Source organism: Heliconius melpomene, chromosome 3, assembly GCF_056956725.1.
Source record: "Heliconius melpomene rosina isolate 202511_hmr_F chromosome 3, ASM5695672v1, whole genome shotgun sequence".
NCBI lineage: Eukaryota > Metazoa > Arthropoda > Insecta > Lepidoptera > Nymphalidae > Heliconius > Heliconius melpomene.
The window spans coordinates 5,319,999-5,336,158 of NC_140391.1; the positions used below are offsets into that span (position 1 = coordinate 5,319,999).

Sequence of the window (16,160 nt, forward strand, 5' to 3'; positions counted from 1 at the left end):
ATTCATTTAACACTCCACTATATGTAGGAAGATCCATGATGACTTTGGACGCGACGGGAAAATTGTATGACGATGATGGAGGTAACATTGTAGGTTTAGGTACCTCTGTTTTCATACACAACGATGTAGGAGCGGTTTCGGCTTTTTCGCATCTTTTCTTCAAATTTTCTATTTCCTTTTTTAGCTCCTCTATTTCCTTTGTTGAATCTCTCTGTATTGCTTGTTGATTTTCGGAATTGTTGCCGATATTCGGATGTTGAGGCATTCTATAGCATGACGGCACTGGATGTGGTTGCCTCGGAACATCTGCACATGGTGTAAGTGATTTTTGTACGATTTGTGCATTATCTTCAATCCAGGAGCTAACGTAGTCGGTTTTCGATATATTATCTTCCTGGGATTCTGAACTATCTGATTCAGCATCTTCCAGAGCTATTTGCGCGAGTTCAAGCTTGATGCGAAGTATTTCTTCACGAGCATTTCTTGCTCTACGTCTGGATTTCGTAGACTTCTTCGAGTTTGCACGTTTCGAAGTTGTCGACTTTATTTGTGTGCCTTCAAATTGTTCCTCCTTGTTAATTGAAATAATTCTTGAGTCTTCCTTTTCGTCACTTGGTACTATTAAGTTCTTTTCTATTTCGGAATCCTCTTGTGTATTCGTAGGCGGGTGTGTCACCTCTGTGTGACTAGATGAAGGGTCGGCTTCATATCTCAATCCCTCGGATCGACCTCTTGATCTTGTGATAGGCATCTTAGTAAAAACCTACGATAATTGGTAAAACTCACCAAGACGAAACGATAATACTCGAAGGCGGATGCACGAAGATTCTCGGAGACGAACGACGACACTCGAAGGCGGAAGCACGAAGATTCTCGGAGACGAACGACGACACACGAAGGCGGATGTCGGAGGATGATGCACGAACACTCACGAAGACTTACGATAATACTCGAAGGCGGATGCACGAACACTCACGACGTGACTTACGGCGCGATAGATGTCAGCGCAGTAGCGAGCACGACAGTCAATGCGGACGCCAACGGAGGCGGCGGAGAGCGCAGCGGAGAGCGCTATGTGAAGGAGAACACTGCGCGACGGAGAGCACTGCGCGATGTAGTACGATAATACTCGAAGGCGGATGCACGAAGGTTCTCGAACACTCACGATAACACTCGAAGGCGGATGTCAGAGGCTGATGCACGAACACTCACGAAGACTCACGATAACACTCGAAGGCGGATGTCAGAGGCTGATGCACGAACACTCACGAAGACTACAGGCGAGTAAGGCGACTTCAGCACAGTTGCGAGCGCGACAGTCAATACGGAATATACTGCGCGATGGAGCACGGCGCGACGGAGAGCACTACGCGATGGAGCACTTACGAAGACTCACGAAGGCGGATGCACAAAACACTCACGACGTGACGGGATATGTGACGTCAGCGCAGTTGCGAGCGCGACAGTCGATACGGATGCGAAACGCGACGGCGAATGCGTTTGCGAGCGCGACGGAAAACACTGCGCGATAGAGTACTGCGCGACGGAGCACTTGCGCGACGGAGCACTGCGATAACTTGCACGATGACGGATGATGCTTCAGCTTCGGTGAGGAGTCCCCAGATCCGGCTCGAAGGACCAGCACGTTGTACCGGACGGGCGGAACTCAAGTGAATGAGCCGCTGACGCCCTGCACACTATAGGTTCCAGATCATGGGAACACGGAGTATGCTGAGACCCCAAGACGTTCTTGTGAGTCGTTCTTGTGAGACGTTCTTGTGAGTCGTTCTTGTGAGACGTTCTTGTGAGACGTTCTTGTGAGACGTTCTTGTGAGACGTTCTTGGGAGTCCTTCTTGTGAGACGTTCTTGTGAGACGTTCTTGCTATACATTGAAACAAGATACTGAAACAGGATGTTGAAACAGGATATTGAAACAAGATGTTGATCACTGTATAACGGTCGGTGACTGTCGGCTCTATTCGTGTCTTGTTCCGATTCTATCTTCTTCCTGTTGTGCTCACCGTTGATTGCCGACTGACTCTGTCTCGCCCGACGCGCACCTCCGTTGCGCGGAGCTAAACGGTAACGAGAGCCGCGAGCCACCGAGCCGTTTTATCTTTATTTACAACAATATTTTTACTATGAATATCACACATTTACATTTATATTTTAATAACTAAAAATCGGATGTTTTTACAATTTATACATATTAAAAGAACATAAAAATATCTATCTATCTATGTATAAAACATTATACTATTTAAGTATTATCTATTATTAAATTACGAAAAATGCTGTTACGATGACGAATTTTACATGAGTTTTTACAATGAAAATTCTCTCTAAAATTAATTACACACATTAGGAATATACAAATCTGTTATTTTGTTACAGAAAACTATGACAAACAATAATTAATAATAAAATTTACTATACGGAAGTTACTATTATATAAAAAGCGATTAATGCGGCAAATCATAGTACAACTATTCAAATACGATATAAAGTCGAAAATTATTATCTAAAACGGAACCCAAATCTATTTATATTTATTATTTAATGTAATTACTTATTTACAAAGGAAAAAACACTATTAATTTAGAAAAGACACTAATAATAACTTTCAAAATTACGAGAGTGGTATGACGTCACTTTTTGCCAAACTAAACAGTCTCTAACATGTTGTGACGAGTTCACAGCCGATGATGCGCGTCGGTTGTCGCGAACACCTTTTTTATCACAAAAATTGCAAAATTTTAAAAGTAGGTTAATATGTTTCTTTTGTCACTACGTATCTAAAAATATATTTAGCACGTATTACAGCTAATTTTACATAGTTTCCCTCAACCATGTTAAAAGAAAAACTTTGCTTTTACCAACATGATAAAAAAAAACATAAAAAATTATGATTCCTGCCAATTTCAATTTCACGATAATTTCATTTGGCTTCGGTCCCAAATCCGGTATTTAATGTATGACTTGTGCATATTAAGCGTGGATGGGTGCGTAAAATTAATTCAATTTACTTGCAGTTCACTGCTGCTGGAATATAAAACGGAGAGAGAGAATTAATATATAAAAGTCAATCCACTAACAGGTTATAGGTTTCCAGGCCATGAAACGAGACCCCTTTCCCCCCTGACGGTACTTTACAGTACCATAGTACACAAATGTAAAGTTTAGTTTACTTTGGTCCACAAATGAACCAAGTGTTCTTAACACTTACATAGCGTAGTGTTAAGACACTTTCCTTTCTTTTGCCTACCTTACATTTATAAAAGTTTGAATAATATTATATTTTAGTCATTATATTGTCGCCCATACTCAGAATATAGCTTGTGACAATATTGACTCTGTCACCTGCATATAAACAATAGCACCCTAAATTAGTTATCTTGACCTAGTTTAGACTTGTATACAAACAGCATACCTGTACACGAATATCAAACAATGTACGAGTTTCATAAATATTATTTAAAACTATTACTTTTTGTATATATTAAGTCTTAGTTTATTTTTGATAAAAAAATTACAAACTATAACTATTTCCATATGATGATCGCCCAATATATTTCATTATCTTTTAAAATAAAAAAGTAAAAAAAAAATTTTAAGTTAAACGGTTTTATATTGCAGATAAATGTACTAAAAGCTAAAAAATAATTTCATAGAAATTATGATTACTAAAATTTAATCGTGGGGCACGTCCAATATCTACAATTGAAAGACATAGCGTGAGACTTCACCCACCTAGTGGTAAGTAGCAAGTGTCCCCACGATTTTATTTTAGTAATCATAATTTCTATGAAATTATTTTTTAGCTTTTAGTACATTTATCTGCAATACAAAACCGTTTAACTTAAAATTTTTTTTTTACTTTTTTATTTTTAAGTTTTTAGTTTTTATTTCTCATGCTATTCAATTCGTTGAAATGAGGCTCGATGTCTCATTATTGCAAGGTTAATGGAGAATGTTACGAACGACCCCCCCAGAGGTCCAATAGAGGGACAAGGCTATGTACAACCAGATGTGCCTGAATCTTGAGGGGAAAACGCTAACGACATATCATTTTTATCCACCTAGTGCCATACAGTTCTCGGCGCGCTTTTACCTTTTACCTTGGGTGGTACCCCTAGCGACGTATCATTTTTAGGCACCCTATAGCCACACAGTCCTCGACAGGATACCAGATCTTGACTTAGGTGGGAGATTCATATTGTAATTGTGTATAGTATACTGTATTATACTTACCAAGCCCTTTATTTTGATACCCATATTGATGGGATTAAAAACTACATTATCCGCCATTTTGTAGCAGTGGCCATCTTTGATTTTGATTTTGTATAGTGCACTGAATTCTACTTGACAAGCCCTTTCATTTGATACCCATATTGATGGGATCGAAAAAACTAACTTGTCCGCCATCTTGTAGCGGCGGCCATCTTGGATTTTGATTTTGTATAGTCCACTGAATTCTGCTTGACAAGCCCTTTCATTTGATACCCGTATTGATAGGATTGAAAAAAAGTAACTTGTCCGCCATCTTATAGTGGCGGCCATCTTGGATTTTGATTTTGTATAGTCCACTGAATTCTACTTGACAAGCCCTTTCATTTGATATCCATATTGATGGGATTGAAAAAAACTAAGTTGTCCGCCATCTTGTAGCGGCGGCCATCTTGGATTCACAATAATATTGAATATGGATAATTGTATTGTCACCAGAATCAAAGGCGTATACCAAATTTCAGATCAATTGGTTAACGGGAAGAGGGTTAAATTTCAATTACTAAATTTGACCCAAACAAACAAATAAACGGGGTGAGCTAAATAAAACCGTTTAATATAGTAAATATCCATATATTTATTGTTTACCTTTATAATTGCTTCCCAATTACACAATTCTTTGAACGAAAATCTCAAGAAAGCTTAACAAGTACATAAGAGGAGATGTTTTCATTTGGAAATATATTTTTTTAAATAACATATAACATAATTATTTTATTCTATTTTAAACTTATGTACAATATAAATAAAATTTTTAACAATAAACTTTAAAACTGAGCATTTACCATAACTGCCGCCATTTTCAGTGTTGGCATGCGAAGATATAATGGAACAAAACAGCTTAAATGTTTCGCTGAAGACGCGCCTCGTGCACATGTGAGACCGACTGTGGCAAATGAAAATTAATAACCTTTGTGCATACTTTTTGCGAGGCAGCTCTTATGTCTTTAGATATAATGCTTCTCAACGAAAAGTTATTTTAAAATTGAGAAAAATAAATTGTTATTATTGCATAATAGAGATTGGTTTCTGTACTTTATTTAGATTTAAATACTTAACTTTTTAATAATAAATCGCACGGCAACTTGTGCCGAACTGTTTGGCAGTGGCAACCTTAAGAAGCAGAGACCTCTGGTCTGGCTTGCCTTAATTGACCAGCATGGTAGAGTGCAAGCATGCTTGAAAGAATAGGAGTAGGTAGGTAATGGCGGAGAAATCCGCTAACGGGCTCCTCGTGATATTGATACCAGTTCACACCTCTTTGCACCCTGTGAGCAGACCACGCCGAAATTGGACGGTAGAGATAGAGCAGAGGTACCGGTACCTTAGCTGCATTGATGAGACGGCACAGCTGCACGTTTGGCCGTACACAATGCTGTGTTAGTATTGACCTTGTTATACCACAGTAGAACATGGGTATTTTAAATATATATTTTTATTTTTGAACCTGTTATTAAAATATAAGTTATTCTAAAGCAATGTTTTTAATTGGAAATCTACAAAAAGGCAATAAATGTGGAATTAAAATGAATTACAAGTATATAATATAATCATCTGCAAACAAACGACGTAGAATCTTTCTACAATTATTAAACGCTAACAAGATATCAAAATGTGTCACATAATTCACACAGTAGACCAAAGTTTTTATTACCGAATGAAAATTAATAACTCTACGAAATGGTTGGCCCACTCACTTTAAAGAGCATCGGATCCGTTTATCTTAATCTACGACAAAGACCTACAATAATAGTTAGTATGGCACATAAGATTTTATGTAAGTACTAGCGGACGCGCGCAGCTTCGCTTACGTATTTAGGGGTGAATTCTAATAAACCACGAAACATATGTTCACTGAAATATTTTTAAGGGTCTAAATTTCAAATTTTATAAAAATCGGTGGCGTTTTAAAGATTTTTCCATACAAACTTTCAACCCCTTATTTGCACCCTTAGGGAGAGAATTCTAGAAAACAATGAAACACGTGTTCAATTAAATACTTTTAAAAATCTAAATTTCAAATTTTATAAAAATCGGTGCCGATTTAATTTCTTTTCCATACAAACTTTCAACCTCTGTTTCATCCCTTTAGGGCTAAAATTTTTCAAAATCCTTTCTTAGTGGATGTCTAGATTACGAAAGTAAACATCTGCCCAAATTTGACGTTTCTACGCACAGCGGTTACAGCTGTGCGTGCGTCTTACCTCAGTCAGTGAGGACAAGTCCTTTTATATATATAGTTTATTATATGACGCTAGCGAGGACCAATTGAAATGTAACTGATTTTTGTGATTTTGCACTCAGTGGTTATGTATTTAATTCTAAGGGATGGGGGTAAATACATATTAAATATATATATATTTAGGCCAGCTTGAGGCCAGTCGTGGCGCAGGGGCGAGGGGCGAGAGTGTGATGTCGAAAGGGGCAGGTTGTGAGTTTAATTCCCACTGTAATATTTTCATTTTCTAGCTTGGATAACGAAGCAAATTGTGGCATTAAATTGCGCCACTCGAACCGAAATGCATCTATCGTTCGGCGAAAAGTACGGAACGGAAGTGTTTTCATGGGAACGGAGTGTCTTAACACTAGGTTCCCTTTGCCTACCCAGCTATGTGTGAGATAGACACAGAGTCAAAATAAAATATTAAAAAAAATATTTCCCCACCCCGACAAGCATTATAGTGAAAAATCTAAAAGTCCTACAGCTAATAGTATAGTAGTAGGAAAAAAATATTTTAATATTTTCTTATATAAATATTGTTAATAATTAACTTTATAAAATATAAAGTACATCTGCAAAACTACCATATACCAGAGATATCACGTAAACAAGATTCAAATAGTGTTATACGCTCCTATAAGGGCTTACATATGCCGTGATTAAATTAGGTTAAACGGTGTATTATTCTAATAGCCAACACTTGTCAATTGCTTCTTGATACTATTCCATTATAATAATTGTAAAGCCCAAACTTATTTTAACTAAAATCTTTTATGACTTTAAATACAAAAAAGTTTTAATAATTTTTATCTATGAGAAAAATAGGTTGTTTCTAATTATTTTCGTAGCTTTCTTTAAAAAATATATTTGGAAATTAAGCAGTCTATGTTTGAGTGGAAAATACAGAACGAAGAAGTAGGTCACACCTTTATTATTTAAAGAGATTGCGTGTGAAAATAAATTTTTCATTGTATGAGTAAATATAAATACAGACTCATACCTTCAATAAGGACGTTTACTTTTTAATAATTTATTGAAAGAGATCTTTGTTAGGTAAAAAACTGAAAAAGACATTTCACTCTAGCTACACTATGAACACTATGAAAATTACTATAAAACTTCCAATTCAAATCAAATAAATATTATTAAAAATATCGAGAAATATAACAAATTTAGTTCTATTTTATATAAAAGGAATATTGAAATTGGTATATTTTGGGGAATTCAATTCAAAGGCAAATATATAATTCAATAATGGGATTCACGCAGTAATATATTAAATAATATCTATAAAAGTGGTAGCTAAGCATTTAATATACGAACTATTCATATCGAATATCGCACCTATTCGCGGCTTAAGCTCGAACAAGTTTTAATCAAAATACATCATTGTACGCATTTCGTATTTGGTTGGCGGTGTATCCGATTACGTATTTCCAATTATTCAGTATTTCACGCCCATCGACGCCTATAATTACATTCTGATAGAATTGCATTAAATCCGCTATCCATTCGTTTACTAATTTCCATACAATTTATCCAATGATTAGCCTTAATTCGATGCGGTTTTTAATGTGTCTATCAATTACAAATGAAATTATTTGCGTGCTAAAACAATTTAAATGTTGGTATGATAATGAAAACAATGCGGAATCCAAGCGGCGATACAGAGACGGCTCGGGGCTCGTGGGGTTTGAACAATTAAAAGAAAAGGTTGTATAAAGTGTTTTCAATTAAGCTTGGAATGCGCTAAGGCAGCGTCTGTGCGGGTTCCTAACGCCGGAGAGCCGCGTACGTGAGAGAATCTGTGGTATTACGTGTTCCGGATCCTGGACTGCAGCAGCCCGTTCGTGAAGACAGTCATTAAAGTGCAACAATTTGCTAGATCATGTAAAACGGTTTAGTTTTGTTGGTACTTGCCGTGTAAAGTTCAATGAACTTCCTGTGTTAGGATTTTAATTTTATTTTTATAAATAATACTAAATATTATAATTAAAATATGCTTTTAAATTTTTCTTCGCGTTATTAGATTTTTTCTCATAATAACATGACAAAAACAAGTACAAATGAACTCAAATATTTCATATTTTCACATGTAAATTGATGCTAACATGGCGTAGCTGGGTGTCTGATTGGATGCGGTGAAATTGGAAAGTGGGAGATCAAATCGACACGAGGGAAAGTTTTTGTTTGAATTATTTCCGTTTCTCCGGACTGGTTAGACAATGTTTGCCAATTGTTTTTCGGATAACGGAACTTTCATTGTTCCGTTCCGTTGTCCGAAAAGCAATGTTTTTTTATTGAACAGCAATTTGTGACTGCGGTTCTAGCTACTCAGTCTGCAAGCATATAGGAAATCCATGAAATTAAAAGAGAAATGCAAAGCTTTTCTAAAATTTTATGAGTTTCCTATATTATTTAAAAATTTCATGCATACTGAATGGGACAGGAACACATTCTAAATACATAAATGAAGGCAAGTTTAATAAAACATATAATAAAATACATATTATATTTTTATAGCTTCACACTGGGATATAGTTGCACATGAGTGTCTTAACACTAGGTTCCCTCTGCCTATCCTGCTGTGTGCGTGATACAGCGTGAAGCTAATTTATTTATTTTATTTATACCAGTATATATATGTATATTCCATACAATAACATATTATTAATTTCATCTTTCTATGTTATATATGTATTATATAGACGTTTATTGAGCGATTGATTTAAATTAAAGTCTTATTTTTGTACTAAATTTAGCATAAATATCTAAAATATAGCTACTTTATGAACTGATAGTAGATTTGAAGTAGCGGCTTTAATTTATTCAACGTTAGGAAGAGAAAATTAATGTTTTCAAAGAGGCGTAAAGTCGTACCGGACGGTATATTAAGCTTTTCATCGGACTGGCTATTAGTAAGAAACACATTTAGTTACACTCAGTATTTCAAACTGTAGTTAAAATAATGTTCGACTTTAGATATTCTGCATTTACCTATTTGTTTTTATAATTATGTAAATACGTTGTAAATAAAATTTAATAATATATTTCTAAAACGTTAGTTCGTATTAAAAACTTTTCGTATCAGTATTGTATTTACATCTAAAAAGTAATTTTAATTAAATTCCTACTATTTAAAAAAAATGTTTGTAAAATACTTTTCGATACCTATATTCTGTAATAACACTTTTCCCAAATAAAACTATTAAAACGTTTGAAATATCTGAGATAATAATGAAAAATAATAATGGCTGTCATAGAATGACTCTTTTTATTTAATATTTTTAATATATTTCAAATATATAAACTTGAAAAGAATTCTAAAACGAATATATTTTAGAAGAAAAGATAGCTGTCTCCTCCAATATTGCAAGTCATGCATTTCCAAGGAGCAGCGAGATTTCGGCACTATAACGTAAACCGTCAAAATCCAGGGAGCTTTGGGAGAAAGAGTTTATTTCAAACCAATGATCTGTATTTTTATGTCACCTTAGCCATATCTAAGGAAATAATAATAAAATAATTATAGATTTTATTAAAAAAAATAGCTATTCTCGTAACATATTTTTTGAAAGGAAGTCAACTGTAATCTAATTCTTTGCCTTTCTAATATGGAAAAATGTATAATTTTTCGATAAAAGAATTAGAAAATATATTTTTTAAAGTCCAAACAAAAAGGCTTAGGTAAAAGCAATATCTATTTTTATCATATACCATTTTATACTATACGAACGAAAGTAAAAAATACTGACATTTTCATTTTGCATAAATATTCATGATTTTCTATGTCTTCAGTTTAACATTTTATACAATAGCTCAGTATTTTTTTTCTAAATCATAACAGAAAATATTCCCCTTCTCGGTAATTCAACTCACCTGCAACTATAGTGAGGAGCGCGAACGTAGACACCAAAGGCAGCCCCCCAGTTTCCATGGCAACTCTCCGCCGCCGTGCTTCCGTAGTCATTATGAGTATAGACATTTGATAATGCAAATCTACTTTTATCTTAGATTTTTTATATAAAACTACTATAGTCTCGTTACATAATGTTGCTTCTTAGATTATAAAAAATGAGGATTTTATTATTGTCATATCGTTGCAAACCCTCCTCTTTGTTACATCTGAAACAATAAAATGAACTTTTTGTACTATGCAATTTCCAGAGCACTTTTGCAAGCCAAATACTGGCTCTTCATTTTACAACTATTCTTAGAACAATGATTTCAAAGTTTTCTTCAAATACAACAAATCTATTTACAGTGATTTAAATTTGTTTACTTCTTTAATTATAGACATATTTTTTTTCAACTTCACGGTGTATCCCGCACATAGCAAGGTAGGCAGAGGGAACATAATTTTAAGACACTTCGTTACCCATTTTCCGATGAATTCGAGTGAAAAAATGAAAGCAATAAATGAACTATAAAAATACAGTAATTACATTAAAACTCTAATTACATTTAACAAGAATAAGTTTCTACTATGTACAATTAAGAAATATAACGAATCGTCGATCTTAAAACTTGAGAGAGCTTGTAGAAATTAAAAGATTTTATTTCTTCAAAAACGAGTGTTAGAGTTTTGTTTTTTAACAATTTTTATACTTTTGTATCAAACGATATAAAAACTTTGTCGTCTCGCTTGAAAATAAAGCATCTATTAAGAGCCGTTTCGAAGTGTGGCAATTGTTTTTTTATATCTAAACAAAAGCAAAGTTATTACCGATTATCTAAAAAATATGAATATTGAAATTTTATTACAAAGTTAATTTTATTTTAATTATATTTTTTCACAGTAGTTAGTACTAGTTCATGATTTGACTAATAGATAATACTAATAATATGTGCAGTTTAAAGTATTAGCATTGAGACCGTCGTGGCGTAGCACAAGGGTGTGACTGTAACGCGACGGTTATGGGTTCGATTCCCACTTGAGAAAGTGAAATATTTGTTTACATTTATATTTCCATTTCTTCGCTCTGATGTCAAGGCTGCTGCCACTCAACACGCAATGCCTCCAGAATTCGGCAAAAAGTGGAGAACGGAGTGTCTTAACATTAAATTCCCTCTGCCTATCCTGATGTGTACGAGATACAGCGTGAAGTTAAAAAAATAAACAAAAATGACATACAAATAATAACTCAAGTATACACGTAATACATATAAAAGCACCTGTAATATTTCATATCAAACGGTTGAAATGTAACCGTAACTTTTACAACACGTAGAGGGCTGATAACAGGAGGTATAAACATAATGTTTTATTTAGGCGAGTGGATGTACACTTGACCGTACTCCATAGCACATACATATATATGCGCTATGCTCTATGCTTATATATTTAAACGTAAACACAAACGCTTCTTAAAGTCTCTTATCACACAAGAGTTAAAATTGACATTATTTAATAAGCATATAAACATACAAATATCTAGAAAATAGCTAAAAAAATATAATAATAAATATACTTTTATTGTACCTTTAAGAAACAAATGAAACAATGTAAAACCTTAAAAGTAATAAAAAAAGCGATCTCTTCTACGCAACCATTGGATGTTTTAGTTGTATAAAGGTGTACTAATAAAATATTTATATAATTATATAATACTAAAAATATAATACATATATATTTATTATATTTATATAGCTTATGTTTATGGAAATATACTACTACTCTATAGAAATATAACTTGTGGATAGCTGATGATAACACGAGGTAAAACCATAATGTTTCATTTAGGCACCATACGTCCAGAAACCCCTAGCGTGTGTGTTTTACACATAAACCGCGTGTGTTTTACACGTAAACACACACACTAGTTTTTTATTACACCAGTTTCCGCGGCGTAGCGTGAGCGGGCCGAGATAAAACAGAAATGATTGCCGCTCTGTCGGTATATTGTTTTAAGTGTTTTGTTCCATTCCAGCTTTCTGTACTTTTTATTCACGTATAACAAACAACGATCGATCCGACGCGAATGTTCGACTCAGTAGGTTGCTTAATTAATATCAAAGTGGGGTTTGTGGGGGGCCATGTCATTTTCATTTTACGTTTCTGTATGTGTGAATCGATATATATCTATTCGTCAATTGATATTATATCATTTTATAAGCTTTTCTAAAAAAAATTAGTCCCATTAAAAATATATACGACATTTTAATAATCTTTTCAGAATATGTATGTGAATATTCTTTAAGCTATAGATTTTGTGTTGTTAAGAAGACTGGCACGAAAATATCTATTTTATATAAGAATTTACGGCAAAACATAGTTAAAGTGAGCGGATGGAAGGGAATACAATAGTTTAGAGGGAGACCGGGCGTTCGGGTCTATCAATTGGAGCAGGCTCTCGTGGTGGTAACGTCGTCGTCGCGACAATAAACAATACAAACAGCCCGGCCCTGCGTTTGACACCAGCGCTCGGAGTGGATTAGAGCGCTCTACAGGGAGTTCGGCAGCGTTTAGGGAGCGTAATAGCCTGCCGCCGTGACCTGCTTTAGTTGCGACAAATAGAGATTTACGGGATAGCCTCCCGGGGATTTTCAAAGGGAACTCGTTCCTCCTAATAAAATTGAATGGTGTTTACTTGGCGGTTACTTTATACGAAAACCACTTTCCATTCTTCGAGTGAAATTCAATTTATATAACTTTTTTTTTTATAAATTCGAATTCTCATTGTCAGTCTATTCGGCACTCATTCGACAAAAGTGTCCAACAAAGTTTCGAACAATTTAATTTCCCTTGAAATATGTACGAAAAATTTTCCAACATAAAAAGTGTGAGTGAAAGCTTATCACGGACATTAATAAAAAGGACGAGATTAAAATATGTCAATTTGAGAAAAGTTTTACAATATTTTTTACTTTTACTTAGTTACTTACAAATTAAATTATGTATTTTGAATTCCTTTGTTGCGACATAACGTCGGTCGCTGCTGGTATTAACCCCTAATTTCAGAGAGACTCATTCAAGACATTCCACCCCCTAATAATAATTTTACAATTATATACAAAGACAGAGAGTTCCGTTATCTCACGAGTGCCACACACTGATATGAGCTTCCCCGGCTCCGAATCCGTTCCATTGTAATATTTACATTGTATATGTGGAAACCAGAATTACGATTGGCCCAGAATATGAACACTATTCAAATATAAACACTTACGTCTTATTTTGATATCATTACTGTTTTAGTTATTGTAAACAAACATAGATAATTGTTTATGTTTCAATTGAATTTCAGTTTGTTTATTTGCTTAAAGCACTTTGATCCAGGAAATAGTACGGTACGTATGGTAATCTAAAAAAGAATTTATATAAATAAAAGCTAGCTAAAGAAAGCTTGCCCGACTTTAGCAAGGATTTTCGTTTATTGTCTATTCTACTCTAGTTCATTTTTTTAGCGTCACGCTGTTTCCCGTGTTCCAGGGTATTCGAAGGGAACCTAGTAATAAGACATGATGATGAAAAAATTAAATCAAACGAAATTAAAATAATATCTAATGGGAATTAAATCTACAACATACCGCCTTGCACCACTACTAACCTCAATATAAATATTTAAAGCCTAAAATATAAATATTTAAAGCCTAAAATTTTATGTGGGTATGACATTCAAAGATATTAATGTCAATCGTTCTAACATCAATAAGTAGGCTTTAGTAGTGAAGCCCCCTCCCGGAAATTAAAAAATATCGACTGAAATGAAGATTGGGACATAAATCCCATCCTGGCAAACGGCCAAAGTAACGTTAAAGTCAAGAAGTGTTTCAGGCACTTCATTTAGTGTTTTAAAAACTGTTCAAACGAAAATGGAACCAATCGTTTGACTCTAAGCACTTTGATCCTTTTAATTCTACTCATATTTATGACAGCTACTTCCTAACGTTACGTAAATTATACTTTTATCTATTTTGAACAAAATTAAGTATTATTTATAGTTTAAAGGCACATTTTTAATAATTTTTACCTTTTAGTTTCTTCATTGATATATGGATATCTGTTCAACTTTGTACTTTTCAGTTTCTTAACTTGTAGTTAAAAAGCTAAATAGTACAATTAAAGGGCAATGTGGACGTCAACGTTAGAAGTGTTCACAATTTCTTTGAAAATCCATATAAAATGATAAAGTATAACAAACAGGTTACACAATAAGTAAACAACCAGCTTATCATTGAGGCCGCGTCCCCAAAGTTAAAAGGCCGAAGTCACATCTCTCCTTAATCCCGTAATCTACGTTGATTAATATACAAAGAATAGAAAATCATGAGTTAATTGAAATTAAGTTCTTAATTAACATATTATGATAATATAATTTTGTGAAAACTATAATTATGCTGATATTTCAAGCAGCGTTAAAAACCTATTCAAACTATTTTTTTTCAACATAGAGCTACGAGGCTGTTGTGGTGCGGGGGCGGGGGGGGGGGGGGCGTGTAGCTGTAAATGCAACAGGTTGTGGGTTTGATCCCCTCTCGATGATATGAAATATTTCATATTTTCATTTCTTCGTTCTGGTGTCATGGCAAAACGCGGTGTTGAGCTCCGCCACTCAATATGCAGTGCCTTCAGATTTCGGCGAAATATAAGCGGAGTGTCATAACACTTGAATCTCTATGCCTGCCCTGGTAAACATGGGACACAGCGTGAAGTAGAAAAAAATCTAAATTTAATATCTGAAGCACGTGACCAAAGCAAATTCTATAGGACGCTTCAAAATTCCACCACTATCCTGGGCCGTGACAAAGTTAAAAAAGTCTTCAATTAATTACATTCATTGCGGCGCAAACTTTGCTCGTTAACCAACAATTCCCTTAAATTCTCATTCAATTAAGTGTTGAATCCCTTTGCCAGAGTTTTATGAAGAGCTGCCCTGTCACTTGCATGCTTGAAAATATAAAAATTGGTCTTCACTGAATTTATATACAAAAGGTTTTAGGTAAATAGTTCTATATATAAAATTTAAAAAAGAATCTGTCTGGCGAATAAGTGTCTGGTGTCCCGCCCGCAATGCCTCCAGAATGCGTCGGAAAGTGGAGAGCGCAATGTCTATCTCTATAACACTAGGCTGCCTCTGCCTACCCTGCTACGGGATACAGCGTGAATATGATAAAAATAACATAGGTTTAATTTTTTTTGTCTTTTATACCTATATAAATAACCAAGCTCTTTAAAATCCATAAATATTATTTAAATATCAAATAGATATTTCAGAAATATTACACGAATTATTGTAAAAATGATATCAGTTGATTTTAACCTCACGCTGGATCATGCAACATAGCACTCGATTTCTTTCCGCTCAATTTTCGAGACACTGCGAGTTCAGTGGCGGAACTTAACGCCGCAATAAATGAAAATAGTTCATTTGGTGGTGTGCTAATATCAGTAATTGGCTCATCTACTAATATCAGTAATTTCATATTTAAGACTATATTTCATTAATTATATTTACTAGATTCGATTTTATATGAAAACTAGCGACCCTCTTGCGGCTTCGCCCGCTTTTACTACTGGATTATTCATATAATGTATGTTTGCAAAGCACTTAAGATAATGTGAAAATTAATTAAACCCTAATGCAACCCGCATTTTCGTAATTCCAATAAGAATTTTCCAATTGTTTTAAAATAAACACAAATAAATAA

General features: G+C 34.4%; 2 protein-coding genes across 2 annotated transcripts in view; one reads left to right on the top strand and one right to left on the bottom strand.

Annotated features, from left to right (window-relative positions):
* LOC146539934 (uncharacterized) overlaps window positions 1–16,160 on the top strand; it is a 146,938-nt gene that overhangs the window by 71,864 nt on the left and 58,914 nt on the right. The gene's annotated exons all lie outside the window — the stretch shown is intronic.
* Window positions 1–16,160, bottom strand: part of LOC146539935 (lachesin-like) — a 77,313-nt gene that overhangs the window by 46,328 nt on the left and 14,825 nt on the right. Inside the window, exon 2 of the mRNA XM_085207791.1 lies at window positions 10,389–10,634. Coding sequence (XP_085063917.1) covers window positions 10,389–10,494 — 106 coding nt within the window. The 5' untranslated portion in view covers window positions 10,495–10,634. The remainder of the gene's footprint in view (window positions 1–10,388; window positions 10,635–16,160) is intronic.